The 14115-nt window shown below is 42.8% G+C and overlaps 1 protein-coding gene across 7 annotated transcripts in view; it reads right to left on the bottom strand.

Moving 5' to 3' along the window:
* LOC102938708 overlaps positions 1–14115 on the bottom strand; it is a 95055-nt gene that overhangs the window by 33181 nt on the left and 47759 nt on the right. For 4 of the 7 annotated variants that reach the window (XM_043543906.1, XM_043543905.1, XM_043543910.1 and 1 more), the window contains exons 6-8: positions 13421–13966; positions 11627–11773; positions 4254–4445 (exon numbers count right to left, since the gene is read on the bottom strand). In XM_043543906.1, the coding sequence (XP_043399841.1) occupies positions 4254–4445; positions 11627–11773; positions 13421–13966 (885 nt within the window). The remainder of the gene's footprint in view (positions 1–4253; positions 4446–11626; positions 11774–13420; positions 13967–14115) is intronic. The other 3 variants (XM_043543908.1, XM_043543909.1, XM_043543912.1) reach the window with 2 other exon arrangements.

Genomic DNA, 14115 nt, shown 5'->3' with positions numbered 1-14115 from the left:
CCCAAAGGAAGTAAGTGATTTTTATCCAGACATTTTTTCATTACTGCAACAATGGTTCACTTTGGCCACACCTCAATGTGCATTAGAGGTCAGGAAAATCTCATGTAAACATACCAGGGCCAATTGTGCTTTTTTTCCCTTGTAAGTCTGGCGTAACTCCACTGATTTCACAAGAGTAACTGCAGTTTGGGTCACTAAATATAGATTCTCAGCCACCTAACTACAGAAGAATTCTCTGAGATCCTTAGCATTTAAATACATTTAGTACAAATAAATGGAGTCCTCACAATTGAAGGTCACTTCATTCAATCTTCCAACAACATTTTATAATGTTTCTCATGTTACAAATTAAATGTAGAAAAAATATTAAAATGCTTAACAAATGTATGGGCCCAACATAGTTCAGGCCTACTATATGTCTTTCTTCGTTCCCAGGTTGACAAAAGCAGGGTGTGCTGCAGATGGATGGTCAGCTCCTTGAGTGCAGCAACTCATTGAGAGCTTGATTGTACTCCTTGAGCATACTCCCACTGAGCTCAATTAAAGCCTTACTGTTGACTTCCAGGGAAGCTGCAAGTGCTCAGCAATTCTCAGGATGTGAGCCTAATATAACAAATGGTTTTGATAGGATCAGTGGGATTAAGCGTCAACTCACCTTGATCACAGGGAGTGGTGTTGTGATCTGGGATCTCAGAGTCAGGGGGAATAGTCAGGGAGAGTCAGGTCAGATACACAGAAATTTCTCTTCTGCTCTCACAACTCAATTTGCCTCAGTGACCCCATCCCATCTCCTGATCTCCCTGGTGCCCACTCCCTTCCCTTGCTTTTCTCCTTAAACTCTCGCTCTTCTCTGGCTCCTTCCCCTCAAAAAACAAACATACTTTAGTCTCTCCCATGCTAAAAAAAACCCCCAATACATCCCACTTGCCTCTCCAACTACTGCCCCATCTCCCTTATACCTCTAAGCTCCCTGAACATGCTATTTACAAGAACTGTCTGAAGTTCCTCTCTTCCAGTTCTGCCCTGGACACTCCCCTATCTGGCTTCCACCCCTGTGTTCCACTGAAACCGCTCTTGCCAAAATCTCTAATGACCTCCTCTTAGTTATATCTCAGAACCAGAACGCCATGCTCATCTGCCTTGACCTGTCAGCTGCCTTTGACCTCAGATGCTCTTGAAATCTTATCCTCCCTTGGCTTTAATGACTTTGTCCTCTCCTGGGCCTCCCCTTACCTCTCTAACTGCTCCTTCAACTAGTCCTTCTGAGTATCCTCATCCACCCTGCAGTGGTGGTTCCATAGGGCTCTGTTCTTTGCTGCGTTCTCTTCCCTGTCAACATCAATGGCCCTCAGACTGAGGATTGTGAGCTGCAAACGGCTCTTTAATGTGTCTCCTGCAGCTCTCTGCAGCACATGATATTAAAACACGGTGTGATTTAACTATTAATCAATCTAAGTTGTTAACCAAGCAGGATGCTTTTACTATGTTATTAACCAATTAAAGTGTTAACCAGTCAGGATGCTTTTACTATGATCACATATTTCCTTGCGTGAGCTATTGAATATATAGTACTATAGTAAATAAAACAATGAATTCACACAACTGTGGCTCTTTTGGGTAATGTTGATCGCTAATTTGGCTCCTGAACCACTGAGGCCTGAGTATCACTGCACTACACCTTATCTCTGGGTAATCTCATCTGTAAACACAAGTTCAACTACCACGACTACTCCCAGATCTACCTCTCTACTCCAGACCCATCTCCTTGTGTCCGAACTAAAATCTCTGCCTATCCATCTGACATCTCCTTGTGGATGTCTAAATATCAGCTCAAGCTCAACATGGCTAAAACAGAGCTCCTAATCGCCCCTTCCAAAGTTCTCCCTGCTACCACCTTTCTTGATTACAGTGGACAATACCATCATCCTGTCTGTCACTCCAGCCTGTAACCTGGGTGTCATCTTTGTCTCAGACCTCTCTCTAGCTCCTCACATTCAGACTGTCTTAGTCTTGCAGATTCTTTCTGAATAACATCTCTAAAATATGACTTTTCCTGTCCATCCACACAGCTGAAACTCTCATCCAGCCTCTCATCACATTGCATCTTAATTACTGCAACATCCTTTTCTCTGAAGTCTTGCCCCACTCATGTACATTCAGAATGCTGCTGCAAAGATCACTTTCCTAGTGCATTGCTTTACCATGTCATCCCTTTACATGCCTTCATTGGCTCCCTCTTCTGTATAGAATCAAACAAACTAGCTGTCTTCACTTTCAAGGCCCTTCAGAGCCAATCCCTACCTTACCCTGTCAACTCCCATTCAGTACTGAAATGTTGACTCCTGCCTCCAACTGGCCCATGATTGACCCTCCATCACTCCCTTGTAAAATTTTCAGACTCCTTTGTGCTTTCTCCCATGCTGCTCCTCACGCTTGGGAGGAGGCTCCCCATAAACATCCACAGAACTAATACATTATACTCTTTCAAAATCCTCCTAAAAACTCTCTTTGCTATGATACCAACAAAAAACTTTACAGGGGTTAGGCTGCTGATGTGCTAAGACTATTGCCCACCAGTACTGTCTCATTGTTTACTTGCCCTCCCACAGCTGTCTGTATCCATCTGTTGTATCTTGTCTTATATTTAGATTACAAGCTTTTGGGGGCAGAGACCATCTTTTTATTCTGTGTTTGTACAGCTCCTAGCACTTTGGGGTCCTGGTCCATGACGAGGACTCCTAGGCATTGTGCTGCTGCTAATAATAATTAATAAAGGTGTTAAGATGTATCAATAACTTAACTGCCTCTTCAAATGTTTACACTGGGAGTTTATACTTCACTTTGGGTACAATCTGTAAGTATTCTGGATGGTGCACAGTAGCAAGGCACTAATTTGTGTATATCATGTCAGAGTTTTAGAGCAAATGCAACCTCAGTTACTGAAAACAACCCAATGATCATGTTAACTATGTAGTGAATACAAAAGACTGTACCCGGACTATGTACTTCCACCATAACAGGAACCATCAAAGCTGGTCTTAGCTGAAAAAATAGTAAATAGCCATCTTCCTGAAAGCTACTGTGCAATATCGCAAGCTAGCTCCCTGTCTGGGCCTTATCCTGAATCACAGAAGTCAGTGGCAGAACTAACAGATTTCAGTGACACAAGATTGGCCCCTTGCTAGGGTTGCGAACTTTCTACTTGCACAAAACTGAACACCCTGGTCCCGCCCCTTCCCCGAAGCCCTGCCCACTGCACACTACATTCCCCCTCCCTCAGTGGCTCGCTCTCCCCCACCCTCACTCACTTTTACTGGGCTCAGGCAGGGGTTGGGATGTGGAAGGGAGTGTGGGCTCTGGGGTGGGGCCAGAAATGAGGGGTTCAGGGTGTGGGAGGGGGCTCCGGGCTGGGGCAGGGAGTTGGGCTGTGGAAGGGGGTGAGGGTTCCAGCTGGTGGTGCGGGCTCTGGGGTGGGTCCGAGGGATTCAGAAGGTGGGAGGGGGCTGTGGGTTGAGGCAGGGGATTGAAGTGGGGGAGGGGGTATGGGCCCTGGGCTGGGGGTGCAGGCTGTGGGTTGGGGCCAGGGATGAGGGGGTTTGGGGTGCAGGAGGCGGCTCCAGATTTAGGGGGGGGGCTCCGGGTTGGGGCACAGGCTTACCTCGAGCGGCTCCCAGTCAGCGGCACAGCAGGGCTAAGGCAGAGTCCCTGTCTGTTCTGGCACCGCGCTGTGCTCTGGAAGTGGCCAGCAGCAGGTCTGGCTCCTAGGCGGAGGGGGTGGCCAGGAGGCTCCGTATGCTGCTCTCGCCCACAGGAGCCGCCCACGCTGCTCCCATTGGCCGTGATTCCTGGCCAGTGGGAGTGCGGAGCCAGTGCTCAGGGCAGGGGCAGCACACAGAGCCCTGCGGCCGCCCTGCCTAGGAGCCAGACCTGCTGGCCGCTTCTGTGGCGTAGCGTGGCGCCAGGACAGGTAGGGACTAGTCTGCCTTAGACCTGCAGCATCGCTGACCGGACTTTTAACGGCCCGGTCGGCGGTGCGGACGGAGCCACCAGGGTCCTTTTTCGACCCTGTTTTCCAGTTGAAAACCAGAAGCCTGGCAACCCTACCCCTTGCTTATGTATTCTGCTAAAAAAGAAGCAACAGATCCAATATTGCCACTCTCTGACTATTATCAAAGACACTAAGTAAACTCGTGTGTTAACATGCAGTGCGGCCTTTACAAATTCAGTGCAAACACACATCCTTTCATAAGCACCTTCTCATTTTCTAAAACTGATACTTTTTGCCTTTCCCGCTCCTTTGTTTTTTCAAGTTGGGACTTTAACTCTTCCATTTCAAGAACCAACTTGCTTTGCTTCATCTTGGTCATCTGGTCTTGTGTTTTCTCATTATTCTGAATTCTTTGCAGCTGGGCTTTTAACTCCTCCATTTCAACTAACAAACTATCCTGGGGAAAAAGAAAAAAAAACATAAAGCACACTTACTATTATTCTGTATCCATTCTAAATAAATGTTTAACACACCCTGATTCTGTGTAATAAATATGCATTTATACATCCTGGGACAAGATCATGCCTGTAGATCTGCCCCAACCATAAAGGAGTATCACAGCTCTAGTTACAGACTCAAGAGTTCCACGCATGGAGTAGGCTTGGGGTGATATTAACAGTTCTGTAGATTCAGGGGTCAAATTGGGCTGGGACACATTGTTTTAGATGACTTTGCCTTTTTTTTCTTTTTTTTTAAAAGGCTGCCACCTTGTTCTCCAGAAACAGAGCAGTCATTTTAAAAAGTAAGGATGAAATCCTAGTCTCATTGAAGCCAGTGAGAGTTTTGCCACTGATTTCAACGGGGCCGGGATTGCACCGCAAGTCTCTAATCCTTATGGTTGCAGAGTAAACCTGGAAACCTTGAAAATGTGACATCAGCAGAACGAATGCAGTATTACCTGCCTGCATCTGCACAGAGCAGACTAGGCCTCTAGCCATCATGGGGCTTCAGACTCCAACCCCTGGCCATGAGGTGGTGGGCTCCGATCCCTGGCTCTCGCTGCGTGGCCCCAACCCCCAATCCCACCAGCAGCTGCTGGCCCCAGGCACTGACCCCCATCCGTGCCCTCCATCCCACAGTCCTAGTCACTGACCCCAGGAGCCGGTGCTCGGGGTGGGGGCAGCGTGCGGAGCCCCATGGCCTGCCCTCCTAGGAGCCAGACCTGCTGCTGGCCGCTTCTGGGGCGCAGTGCAGTGTCAGAACAGGTAGCGACTAGCCTGCCTTAGCCGGGCAGCACTGCCGATGGGACTTTTAACGGCCCAGCTGGCAGTGCTGACCAGAGCTGCCGTGACCCAGTGCCTTACATTCAGCAACCAACTACTGGGTTGCGACCTGCAGTTTGAAAACCACTGGTCTACAAGATACTGTCCCGTTTTAAAGTGCAATGAGCAGTCTGTTTCTAGTGCTAGCAGTGATTGCTGATGTGTTGCTATGAGAAGTGCCTCTATATACCATTAATCTTGTGAGGGTATAAAGATTTCTTGAGGGATGACCAGTGTCATGAGATAATTGTTTCAAAATCAAATAACACACAATAATGCTCTTAAAAATGTCTTGTAATGGGGGGGGGGGGGAACGGTGTTTTACACTCTTATTTTTATTGATTTTTTTTTGTTTATTTATGGTGTACCACCAACAGCCTGAAAAATAAGTACTTTTTTTTTTTCTTCTTGGAAAAATCAGGAATATAAAGTTTCAAGTTCCTTGTTTTTGCTAGCTGTCTCCTTGGAGAATGAAAAATGTGAAATGTGATCTTTCCCAGTCCTGAATTTAAGACAGGGTCTTAAGACAATTATCTCATGACAGGATCTTGGTCTTTTGGAACATTCATACCCTGATGGCCTGCGTGTGGCCTTGGGCCACTACTCTATGGGCAGCCACTGCAGCTTCATGCCCTGCAATGAGGTAAGAGGTTACCTGAGCAGGCAGTGGGGCTTCCACCTGCAAATCTGCTTCCATCTTCCACCTCCTTTTCTTTGTAAACATAAAAATGTATGTATGTTCCAAAAGACCAAGACTAGCCACACACTCACCCAGACCATCCTTTTCATGAGATGTGAGAGTCAGTAAAAACTCGAGTGCAGCTGCACTTTAATTCTTTCTTTCTATTGTAAGCATTTAGCCATTTCGTCTCTGCTGTTCCAGAGCTCTCGATTGCAATGGCTGTACACTGATGGCACTGTGGATGGGCAGGGTTTTCTTCATCCTCGGGTTTATATATTTAATGATGTCTCGGGACTTGGCTTAATCATATATAAAATCAGATGTACTGGTCATATAAAGCCACCTTATCAGGAACCAGGAGTTGTATTTTTCATTTCTGGAGGAAAGCCTCAATTCAGTCAGTAGGCAAACGGATTAATGCCCTGGATGCCTATTTACCATTGGAAAAAGCTATTTACAGAGTAAGAGGTTCTCCTAAAATGGTGAGGAAAAATGGAAATCCTATCTGAGGTTTAAAACACTCAGTAACATGCATTGTTTGTATTGCCTGGGGGTGTGGGATTGTTCCTGAATGTTTACTTGAATATTTTAAATGCCTTATCCTTTTCTTTTGTTAGGTACAGTTTTGAGTAGGAATCAAATAAGACAAAAATAGTAGACGTGCTCTTCCAAACTCTACCCACAAACTAAACTCTATCCTCCCATGGTACAGCCATGAGATGCCATTCACAATAGATTGTTCAGATCTACATACTATGATTGTCCATCAGCTTGATGAGCTGTGAAATAATCAGTGCTTAAGTTGTGTCTGGGCTTGCCACCTGGCATCGCTGAGCTTGCTGCATCAGTTATGAATATAAAAAAATTGCTTGAGCCCCAGCACCTCTTTCATTATAAATTAAGCACTGGAAATAATTAATGTTTATATTTATAATTAGGCTTCAGAGTCAACACCTCACAGAGATGAACGGCAGTTATTCATATTTCTCTGAACTATTGTATCAGGCTGCCTGGGGGCTCTGTGTCAACAGGTTCTCTGAAACCACGAGGGCTAGATTTTCTGGTCTGCTAAGGCCACTGTATGCTGAATAAACAGTATAATGTGCACTTAAAGCAGCTGGAGATACTCAGTGGAGCATTTCCCCTGTGTATGAGGGAATTACTACTGGCAGAGGCAGTTCTTCTACCTTCTGTCCCCCAACTCCTGGTATGAGAGTTTAAGGTGCAGCAAGTCTAGAATCCAGACCTGAAGAGTTGCCAGGTAGTAGACAGCTCCATGGTACCATCCAGTAGAAGCTGTAACCAGTTGTTGCTTCATTACCCATGACCCTCTGTGGACACAGACCATGGAAAGTCCCACTTCAAGGGGTCTGAGCCAGCAACCTCATGGCTTCTAATTGGCTCCTCACAATACATAAAACCCAAAGGGAAGTCCAGGCAATAGTGTGGATCTCATGTAGCTGCTACAACCATTCTGGTTCTTGAATTCCTGGTTTTGACCATGGCTTGATCTGGACTTTGCCTCCTGACCTGGAACCTGAATCCTAACTCGGACTCTGACCCTTGGTATTGACCCTGGTCTGGAACCTGACTATGCAAACTCCTCCGCTACTCCCAGCCTCAGGTCTGGCCCTGCCCTGACCCTTGACTCAGAATGCCCTTCTCAGGGTCCCGACAGAGGGGGCGAGAAGGAGGCATGGCAACATGAGCTTTGCTTTTCTTGATTCTCCACAGGCATACGTTAGAGCTGATCCTCTGCAGCTCAACATCAGGAAGTCCTCTGCTTGGACACAGTGGAGAATTAACCCATTAATTTTCAAATGAAAGCTTAGATTCTGGAGCATTAGATGTCACCCATCACAAAAAAGTACTTGGGCTTGCTGAGTTGCTGTGAGTTGGCCCAATTTACCCCTGGCTTTGTGTCGGTTCTAAAAACTGCAGAACAGGACATACTGCTCTCCTTTAAGTAAAGATTAATTTTTGTTTTTTTCCCCCTTTCTCTGATACATCAGTTTATTCCTGAAAGCAGTTTAGCACTGAATAGTCATTAGGGGCTCAAAATCCAGAGCCCGTTGAAGTCAATGCCAAGAACCAGGCCCAGTTCCAAAGGGACTTAGATGCTTAAACCCCAGATTTAGGTACCTAAACCCTGCACCACCTAATTCCAGGAAAGGAGTTCCTGGCTGCAGATCACAAGCAGTGATAAGCACCTCCCTGCCTAACTTTGTGAGACGGATGGGGCTTAGGCACACCCCCAGTAGAGATATGTTTATGAACTACTGTGATTTGGAGATGCTTCCTCCTAAGGGACTGTGTTGTGAGTGTTACAATGTGGAGATGTGCCCTGGAAGTAGGGGTTGGGAACAGTGCATGGCTACGTACAGCAGTTCATCAGAGATGCTTTTCAGTTTGTTTTATTAAAGTTTTATTCCTTTCTCATTCACTGGTTTGTTAGTTAATGAACCCCAATATGGTTACAGCCTTCTTGCCTGGCTAGCTGAAGCAGCTCCTCAGGATGCTACCTTTTGTGGATCCTGTTCTTAGGCATCCATCTCTCTCCATTCATTATTTAACTTAGGCTTTGCGGATCCTGTGATTTTCAAGGCACCTAAAATTTAGGAACTGCAACACTGAGCATTGCAACATCAAGTCCCTTTGTGGATCTGACTTCCAGGGGCTTTGGATCAGTCCTTAGCACATTTGACTAGGAATTAGGAGCTCTGGCTTCTCTTCTTGACCCACTGTGAGACTTCAGGTATGTGATCACCTCTGTCTTTGTTTCTCTTTCTATAAAATGGAAACAAAATTTACCCACCTCTCTAATATACTTTGAGATCCTTGTATGGAAAGTGGTCTACACATGCAAAAACATTGCTATTGGAATTATTGTTCAAATAGCTAAAAACATTGTAATTTCCCTCAATTGTCCAGAAAAATCAGGACTGTAGCTTCCTCGCAGGACAAGAATGAACCAACATTTACATTTCTGTCACTAATGGTGGCTTATACGAAGTTAGCCAGTGGGAAGGTTCCACATCACACCTTGCTGACAGTATAAGCAAAGTACACAAGGTCTGAATAGGCATGGAGTTTAAACTACCCTGTCAGCCCCAGAGCTGGTCCCTCTAGAGCAGGGCTGGAACAGACTGGTAGAGCAGCATAAGACAGACTCTCCTGTCACTGTCTGTGCTATATCTGTTTCGTGTGTAAGACCACTAGTCACCCCCATGTGGACTTCACTCTCCAGAGACCTCTCAGGTATCTTTCAGGAACAGTAAGTTCACCTTCAAATTTTGAAAGTGTATCAAGGAATAGAAACAATCACAGACAACAAGCACAATAGAGCCAGTATATATTGTTCACTGTATCCAGCAGATGGCAATCTACTTATAGCACCAGATAGAAAACAGCAAACAGAATCTCCTGACTCCTAATATGTGCCCAAGGATGAGTGTGTTGAGAGGAAAGAAGCTGACAGTCATAACATATTTTAATTTTGTGTATTTTAAAAAATAGTTTTTTAAATGAGTGAATTTGAAAGAGGCACTGGATGGCAAGAAGGCCTTATATAATAAGGTAATGAATAAACCGTATAACTATTAAAACACTTAATTTGAAAATACTTTCAATTTACACACCCATTCCATGAAAGAGAGTACCTATCGTTTGACCCCTAACAGATTTTAAAAATACAACTAAACAGAGTACTCCAGGAATTCTTTGACCAATGAGTAACGTAAATCATTAATATTGAACAATTCAAAGAAAATAAGATAAGAAAATGAGAACAGGAGCAAGTTCTGGAACCAACCCCATTCAAGGAAAACTTCATCCTAGATGAGGAATTTTATCTTCCCAGATCTTGACTGTTTGATGCAGATATTCAGGGATGCAAAACAAAGTTTCCTGAATGGGAGAGTAAAAACTGTTTCCTGCATGATTAACAGTGGTTTCTAATGAAAGTGTTAGATCTTTTAAGAACTATTCCCCTACTATTAGAAAGAAGACAGTCTGAAAGCAGAAGGATGTGAAAGGACTCTGTTACAGTAGAACCTCAGAGTTATGAACATTTCAGAGTTCCAAACAACCTCCATGCCTGAGGTGTTCATAACTGAACAAAACATTATGGTTGTTCTTTCAATAGTTTATAATTGAGCATTGACTTAATACAGCTTTGAAACTTTACTATGCAGAAGAAAAATGCTGCTTTTAACCATCTTAATTTAAATGAAACAAGCACAGAAACAGTTTCCTTATTTTATCAAATCATTTTTTTAAACCCCCCCCCCCTTTTTTTTTAGTACTTTACATTTAAAACAGTACTGTACTGCATTTGCCTTTTTTGTCTCTGCTGCTGCCTGATTGTGTACTTCAGGTTCCAAATGAGGTTTGTGGTTGACCGGTCAGTTCCTAACTCTGGTGTTTGTAACTCTCAGGTTCTACTATAGTTACAATAACTCTATTTTACTCTGCAGTTATTTATTTTTGCGAAAAGAACAAGTTATATAATGCTTAGAGAAGACTGGTTCTACAATTGTTAAATTTAGTTGATTTTTTTTTGTTCGTTTGTTTTTTTGGTGTGCCAATTTGGGCCCCAATCCTGAAAAGACTTACACCTTCATGCACTGTGAGTAGCTCCATTGCTTTAACAGTACAATGTATAGTGTAAGATTATGCACATGTGCGAGTCTTTGCAGGATCAGGATGTTGGGGTTATTTGCACAGGTGTGCAAAGCTCCTTTGATTCCCCTTTCCCGTGTCATGCCAGCCACTGCTGAGCTGTGCTCAGTGCTTTATATTCCTAACAAAATCAATTCAAGTTGGATCCCGTATTTACACTTTGTGTGTTTGTGAAAAGCTAAGTAAGCGTAATGTTTCAGGGAATATTTAAATTTGTAAACAACATTATAAATTAAAAGTAAATAAAATTAGCACTGTCAGTACCCATCATTTTCTATCCAAAGGAAAAGCAACATTATCTAATGGAACATTTTCCATGTTATATTTCTGATACTTCAGGTCAAGTCCTTCATTTGTACAAGTCTAGCTGTGTTTCCTGTCAGATTTAAATGGACCTCTTATCTCTTCTGCACTAAAACTAATAGTAAATCAGACTATTTCCAGACTGCAGTTGCAATCATGGATGAAAAACTGTCACACTGTATGTTGACAAACCAGCAAGACAAGTTAATTCATGAAATTTCAGGTGTACGGCATCAGGTCGGTACAACTTTGCAACTTTTTTCTAATTCAATAGATTCAACCATATTTCCGGCTTTCTTCAATGCGGGTAAGGAGGGAAGGAGAAAACACATATGGAAAAAAAAGTCTGATTTATAAGAATGTTTATCCTTCCTAGACTACAACAAGTCTTGTTCTTGGAGACAGCCTGGTACAGGTAATATGCTTGATGAAACTGGATTCTGCAGACTTCACTAAGTTCTTTCTCTACTAAATCAGTTTCTAGTTTATATTTAAAACCTGACACATTGGGATGTCTTTGTGTTTTTATCTCTCAAGCACTTCTATTATTCAGTGTGATCTTTTTAAAAGTGCTTTATAAAGATACTCCAATTCTTGAGACCTCAGAAGTACTTTGCAGGAAAAACAACAAAAACAAAAAGTGAAACGGACTTTTACCATTTGTTGCTGCTTCCCTTTGCTCTCCTCTTCTGGTTTGTTCAGGTCTGATCTGCTTCTTATATATGCTTGTTCATTTTTACACATTCCTACCAAACCATCAAGAAAGGAAACTTCCCCTCTCAGGTGCTGCTGTTCTTCCTGATTTAATAAAAGGAAAAATTAAGTCAGTGCAAGAGTCATTGCACATTTTATAGTGGCAGTGCACATTATGTTTCTTGTTTTCATATGATAAAAAAGAGGCTCTGGTTAATACTTATAATTCCAAGTTGCTATTGTTTTCATGGATTCTGGCTGTTGCACACCAGCATAACTTGTGCAGTAGTTGGTCACACCCAGGACAAACAAGGCAATTTAGAGTCAAAATATAAACCTACATAAGGCAGAGAGTTGCTAACCAGCCATTTATTTAGGAGGAGACACTTAGATCCTGATCTTACAGTTACATGCTTGACTTTACACATGGGAGTAGTTTCACTGACTTCAACAGGACAACTTGTGTAATGTCAAGCATGTGAATAGCTGTTAGCAAGATAAGAGCCTAGGCATTAAAAATATGCCCCCAAAAAAAGTTTTAGGGGAAAACCCACTATAAGAAAAACCCCTTATGGAACAGTTCTTTATCCTATTGATTTTTAAACAGAAAATGATAATCTTCCTATGGAAACTTTGAAATATACTGTAGAGTTCAATAAAGAATTCTATCCCTGCTGTAGAAGTCTATAGGGTGGTTCAAAAAAAACCTAAGAAAGGACAGAATTCTCTATTCGTTCTATAGATCTTAAAATAATAACCCTATTACATTTCTAAAGTGGCCTGTCGGTTTAGATCCCAGTTCCTCAAAGTACTTAAGCACATATCTAACTTTTAATCATGTGACTTCAATGGGACTACTCAAATGCTTAGGTTTAGGTTTAGCACCTCACTGAACTGAGGCTCTATTCTCTAAGATTTCCAGGAACTTTCTGTAAGGATAAATCCATAGGTGTTCAGAAAAGGAGAGTTCTGTTTATTGCTGAAGTTCAAAAGGGGCGAGGAAGTGAAAAAAACTTCTTAAAAAACAGGATTACAGAAGACTAAAGTTGTGCTATGGGACACCATAATTTTCAATATACCATAGCGGAAGTTCTCTTCTACTTCAAACATTTAGAGCCAGATTTCACCACCATACTGCGTAGCACCTTATTCTAGAGGCAAGTCCGCTTTATTTTAAAGTGGATTTTGCAGTACAATATAGACATGATGGAATTACACCAAGGATCAGGTTGGCTTGCAGAGTTCTTTACTGTCTAAAGACCAAACATGAACATTTATTCTTCAGTCATTGTTTCATTACAACAGGGCTCCCTCCAATGAGTATCCAAAGGCCTCAGCAAAATATTCATTATTATTTTGGGGCACTTAAAATGCTGTATAATAAACATGCCATACCATGTCATGTCATTAACACTAATGCCACCAAAAGTGAAAATACTGGAAAATTGTGGGTGGGTGTGTGGTGTGGGGTTATATTCTCTCTCTTTTAAAAAAAAATCCACACCTTTCCATTACTTAGGTTTCAGCCACCTCACCTCATGTCTGATTACAGCAAAAAAGTAGATAGCAACCAGACAGAATTAGAAAAGATGAATGATTCCATCTGGAACTGAATAGTGTTGGTTCTGTTTAAAGTTCCCTCCTTTCTTGCAATGCCCTCTGATCCACATATGCACACTGATATGCAGCATAGGGAATAACAGGAGCACACTCCTCTGAAGTCATATTAAAAGGCAGGTATCTTTGACTTACCACAGAGCAGGTTACTTCACTCTCTTGCCCTTGAGCTGGTTTATTATGCTCTTCATATCTTTTCAGCTCAGCTTCTAGCTCCACAATCGTCTTCTGCAAGGCCTCCTTGTCCCTCTTTGACTGCAAAATGAACTTGTCGTACTCATTCTGGATCCTCCTTTCCTTTTTGCAATTTGGACACTCTGGAACTTGGTGTGTCTCAGCTGATAGTCCTTCTGATGCTACCTTTGAAGATGGCAAATCTAACCTGGATTTGTTTTCCAGTTTAATCTCTCTAGTACTATGAAAAGGCACCACTAAAGTGTTTGAGCGAGCCCTGAGGTATCGACTGTGGTCTGTTGTTACTTTACTTTTATCCACAGCAGTGACAGACTGGATGGGTGCTGAAATCTTCTCCGATGGCTTCTCCACCTGAGGCAGGTTGATTTTCTGCCCCCGGATGTCTCTGGAAACATCTAGGTTTGATACATGATCCTTGCAGCTTTTGTACATAGATCTGGAGGGGGTACTGAGACTGAAGTGAATAGGAGGAAAGGAAGTCTGCAGCTGTGGGACCCATTTTTAATTATATTACTTTCTCAAAAAATAATAGTTAAGAAACAAAACAGCATGATTTTTTTTATCAAAGCATAGTTAACTCGTAGTAATTTTTGTTGTTGCATTCTCCTCCAATCTCCATTTGTAAGCACAGAACA

The sequence above is a fragment of the Chelonia mydas genome, chromosome 3 (assembly GCF_015237465.2).
Source record: "Chelonia mydas isolate rCheMyd1 chromosome 3, rCheMyd1.pri.v2, whole genome shotgun sequence".
Lineage (NCBI taxonomy): Eukaryota > Metazoa > Chordata > Testudines > Cheloniidae > Chelonia > Chelonia mydas.
This window is presented reverse-complemented; position numbering and strand designations above follow the sequence as displayed.